This window comes from Antrostomus carolinensis, unplaced genomic scaffold (assembly GCF_000700745.2).
Source record: "Antrostomus carolinensis isolate BGI_N321 unplaced genomic scaffold, ASM70074v2 scaffold27078, whole genome shotgun sequence".
Taxonomy (NCBI): Eukaryota; Metazoa; Chordata; class Aves; order Caprimulgiformes; family Caprimulgidae; genus Antrostomus; species Antrostomus carolinensis.
The window spans coordinates 14,926-19,287 of record NW_010334271.1 but is presented as its reverse complement, the minus strand read 5'-3'; the positions used below and the strand labels follow the sequence as shown (position 1 = coordinate 19,287).

Below are 4,362 nucleotides of genomic sequence, written 5' to 3'. Positions count from 1 at the left end.
CCCAGCCATAGCCACAACCCTGGCTCACAGCCCTCCCGTGCACCCGGTGGGATCATCACCCTCCGAGTCCCCCTCAGCGTGGTGGACCATGGGGATGTCCCACCACCTGGAGCCAGCATCACCCCATGCACGACCAACCTCGCACGGAGCCCCAGTCAGCAGCACCGCACCGGGGGAGCGTTTCCCGTGGGCAACCCCAGGGACATCTGCCTTCAGGGATGGGGAGCACCAGTTATCCCAGCCCACCCCTGGCCCCCCGCCGCTCTGGGGGATGGAAGAGAGGGAGATGGAGGAGGCTTTGCTCCCACCAGTGACCACTGCAGCAGCCACAGCGATGCCCAGCTGGGAGGTCGGGAACTGGAGTGAGGTACGTGTTGAGTCCCGTTGTCCGTCTGTTCAACCAAGGAACAAGCTGAACAGGGAGAGAAAGGACAGTCCCAGCCAGAGCAGAACCGACTGGGTGATGGAGGAGGATTTTCCTCCTCCCAACCCAAGGGCTGCCTTTGATGTAGGACTGCTTAGAGAAGCCTCTTGCAATGGGGAGTTTGCAAGAGGTCTGGTTTTACTGGCGCCTCTCCCAGTGCCCTTGGGGTCCCCAGGGACTTTTCTGCTGGGCCACTCCGCTCCATCCTTGGCCAGAGCCAGCCATGGGGCGTCGGGGACATGGGGGACATGGTGGCGTGGGGCTGGTGAGAGAAGGGAGGAGCAGGGATGTGCCTCCTGTGTTGCAGTGCTCGGTCACCTGCGGCGTGGGCGCGATCTGGAGAACCGTGCGCTGCAGCACCGGCAGCGACGACGGCTGCGCCGAGGTCAGCAAACCCGTCCCAGCTCGGAGGTGTTCCCTCAGACCCTGTTCCTCGTGGCGTGTGGGGAACTGGAGTAAGGTAAAGAGGTGTGAGGCCAGTCGGGAGGGTCTGGAAAAATCCACAGGGAAAGGTGGGCAGATGGTGCCTCTCCTGGGGCTGGAGCAGCTCCTTGCAGCACCGGCAGCGACGACGGCTGCGCCGAGGTCAGCAAACCCGTCCCAGCTCGGAGGTGTTCCCTCAGACCCTGTTCCTCGTGGCGTGTGGGGAACTGGAGTAAGGTAAAGAGGTGTGAGGCCAGTTGGGAGGGTCTGGAAAAATCCACAGGGAAAGGTGGGCAGATGGTGCCTCTCCTGGGGCTGGAGCAGCTCCTGCTCTCGGGGTGGGCTCTCGCCTCGTGGCTCACAAAGGCAGAAGGTGAAGATTTGTACTTGCCACAGGGTTTAAACTGCTTCATCCCCTTCATTTTTCCTGCTCTTGGGCTGGTTAAAAAGCCGGGGATTTGCAAAAGCCAAACAGAGAGCAGTTTGAAAGCCTCTGGAGAATGTTCTGGGCACTCTGCTCTACCAGGAGGTGTTTGCAGCTGGGTTGGGTGAATCCAGTGGGTTCAGTGGTGAGGAACAACCCTCCCTGCTCTGGGCAGCTGCCATTTCTTGGGGTTATCAGTTGTCTAACGCGTAAAGAGTTTGTTGCTGTTACAACTGGAAACCAGTTGCTTTCCCGAGGGACAGCAGTGACAGGTTCAGAGCTGCAGGACTTTTCTCTAGCTTAGACTAGAGAAGGAGCTGAAGAAAGGTTGAGTGTCAGCTCAATCCAGCCTGAGGTGGAGCACGTCTCTGGGGTCACCTTGTCACTGAAACCAGGAATGAGCTTCTTCACACCAACGCCGTCTGAAGAAGCCGCATCCTTTGTTGCGGTGTTGGATGGACGAGGGATCGTTCCACCAATGGTGCATCCCAACTCCTCCCTCTACAAAAGCTTTAGACTGTCAAAACATGCATATTCATTACTTTCCCAAGAAATTATTAACATATTCCTTGCATATCCAAGCACTCATTAATATATGTAAATGTCCTTTTCGCATGCGCACTGGTGTCTTCTCCAGTCTCTTCAGGGATCCTCTGGTGATCACCAGAACTTTTCTCACTGTGCCCTTTAGTTGAACTTTTCTCCTGCACGTGCTTAGTTCATCTCTTGGCCTCTTTATGACACTTCTGTCTCCACAACACTGGCTTATTCCAACATCACCACCTTATCCACCCTATTGCAAAGATCTGGTGCCTCAAGTCTACTACAAACTTGACCAGGCCTGGCAGATATGGAGCTATCTTTCAATGCCACATTGTTGAAGCAGAAGGGGATGTTCTTTTGGTATCAGCCTCCTGTTGCCAGAGGGATTCCCCCTGCACGGTCCCTCACCACCCTTCCCCAGTGTGATACTCCTGTTGTTTCCCAGTGCTCCAGGAGCTGTGGTGAGGGGATGAAGGTTCGGGATGTACATTGCGTTGACACCAGAGACCAGAGGCTCTTACGACCCTTCCACTGCCAGGCTGTCCTCTACAAACCGCCAGTGCAGCTCCCCTGCCAGAGCCCGCCGTGCCTGGACTGGTACACGTCCTCCTGGAGAGAGGTAGGGGCTGCCGGGGAGGGGGCTGAGTTGGGGGGACACGCTTCACCCCCAAGCATCGTGGCGGGGTTTCCACGCAGCGTGTGTGCCTGTGACCGGGGCTTTCACACCCACAGTTACTTTTTCTCTCTCTCCCTGGAAGCCCCTTTGGCCAGCGCTTGGCGTTTGCCTGCCCACAGCAAATGGTCAGTAGCTGGGCAAGTATGTGGCTGTGGGGCTGAGCTGCTGGTAGCCACGTGCTTCACTGGAGCCCCCTGATCACTATGGGCAGGGAGGCAGCGGGCTCAGCCTGCCTGACCTAATTAATCTAATCTAAAATTTAATCTAAAATCTAAGCAGATACTTGCTGTGGGTCTTCTGGATCCTCCCACACCTGGGAACCTCCCAGCCAGTTTGGAGCACCAAGAAGGAAACCACCCCCCAGTAGCAGGGGTAGCTGCAGGGTGGGGACTCCACCTGGGAAGCAGATTTTCCGTGTGCTGATGTATTTCAGGATGGTTTTGCAGTATGTTCCCTTAAGACACCTTCCTTAAAAAATCATAGAATCGTTTGGTTGGAAAACACCTTTGAGATCATCGAGTCCAACCACACCTGTCCACTGCTAAACCAGATCTCTGTGCACCTTGTCTGCCCGTCTTTTAGATTCCTCCAGGGATGGGGACTCCACCACTTCCCTGGGCAGCCCGTTCCAGTGTCTGAGAACCCTTTCAGTGAAGAAATCTTTGCCAATATCCAACCTGAACCTCCCTTGGTTTTTAAGACACCTTCCTGGTGACACGTTCCTTAAGACACGGAGCACTCCAGGCCTTTCTCTTCCACCACTGGCTTCTTCTTTCCACGGTTGTGTCTCGACAGTGCTCGGAGTCGTGCGGTGGCGGGGAGCAGGAGCGGCTGGTGACGTGCCCGGAGCTGGGTCGCTGCGAGGAGACACTACGGCCCAACACCACCCGGTCCTGCAACACGCACCCCTGCACCACCTGGGTGGTGGGATCCTGGGGAGAGGTGAGCGGGAGTGGATGGGAACCTGTGGCTCCTCTCGATGGGACTTTTGGGCTAAATGCAAGGAATTAGGGGAGACCTTGTGGCTCTGTGCAAGTCCCTTGGAGGAGGGTGGAGAGAGGTGGGGGTGGGTCTGTTCAACCAAGGACCAAGGGACAGGACAAGAGGAAATGGGCTCCAGTTGTGCCCAGGGCAGTTGAGATGGGATGTGAGGAAGAATTTCTTTGCTGCAAGGGTTCTGAGGCATTGGAAGGGGTTGCCCAGGGCAGTGGTGGAGTCCCCATCCCTGGAGGGATTGAAGAGTCGTGTAGACATAGTGCTGAGGGACATGGGTTAGTCATAGGGGACTTGTCAGTGTTGGGTTCATGGTTGGACTAAATGAGCTTGAAGGGCTTTTCCAATCCAGGCCATGCTGGGATGCTGTGAATGGGTGGGGAAACCCAACCCTCAAAACCTCCCGGGGTCTGGTGCTGCCGGCACAGTGTGGCATTGGGGGTGTCTCTGTGGGACATGGGGACGGGTCCCCTGGGCTAATAGGCCTGTCCCGCTCCCGCAGTGCACGGCTCCCTGCGGCGGGGGCATCCAGCGGCGCCAGGGCAAGGGCATCAACACAAAGACGGGTCTGGCCGAGGAGGACAGCAGCCTCTGCGACCACGAGCCCTGGCCTGAGAGCACCCAGAAGTGTAATCTGCAGGACTGCGAGAGCTCCGAGGCGGGTGAGCGAGCGATGCCCGCGGCCGTTCTGCCCCAGCTGCACGCTGGATGTGTCGTGTTCAGCGCCGCTGTGATCCCCAAGCGCTGCTTTGGGGTAAATGCTGCGTTTTGAGGACGTGGTGGTAATTGTGGAGATTGATGTGAAAACCACCCGGGCTCTCAGTTATGGAATATTCCCTGTGGAGCAGGCGGCTCCTCTGTCATCAGCTTTACAGAGGA

General features: G+C 57.0%; 1 protein-coding gene across 1 annotated transcript in view; it reads left to right on the top strand.

The window, feature by feature from the left end:
- The window catches only part of LOC104529773 (A disintegrin and metalloproteinase with thrombospondin motifs 7), a gene marked incomplete at its 5' end in the record, with an annotated part of 27,813 nt that overhangs the window by 9,919 nt on the left and 13,532 nt on the right, over positions 1-4,362 (top strand). The window contains 5 exons of the mRNA XM_029086545.1: positions 6-367; positions 732-884; positions 2,260-2,433; positions 3,286-3,432; positions 3,986-4,145. Of these exons, the coding sequence (XP_028942378.1) occupies positions 6-367; positions 732-884; positions 2,260-2,433; positions 3,286-3,432; positions 3,986-4,145 (996 nt within the window). The remainder of the gene's footprint in view (positions 1-5; positions 368-731; positions 885-2,259; positions 2,434-3,285; positions 3,433-3,985; positions 4,146-4,362) is intronic.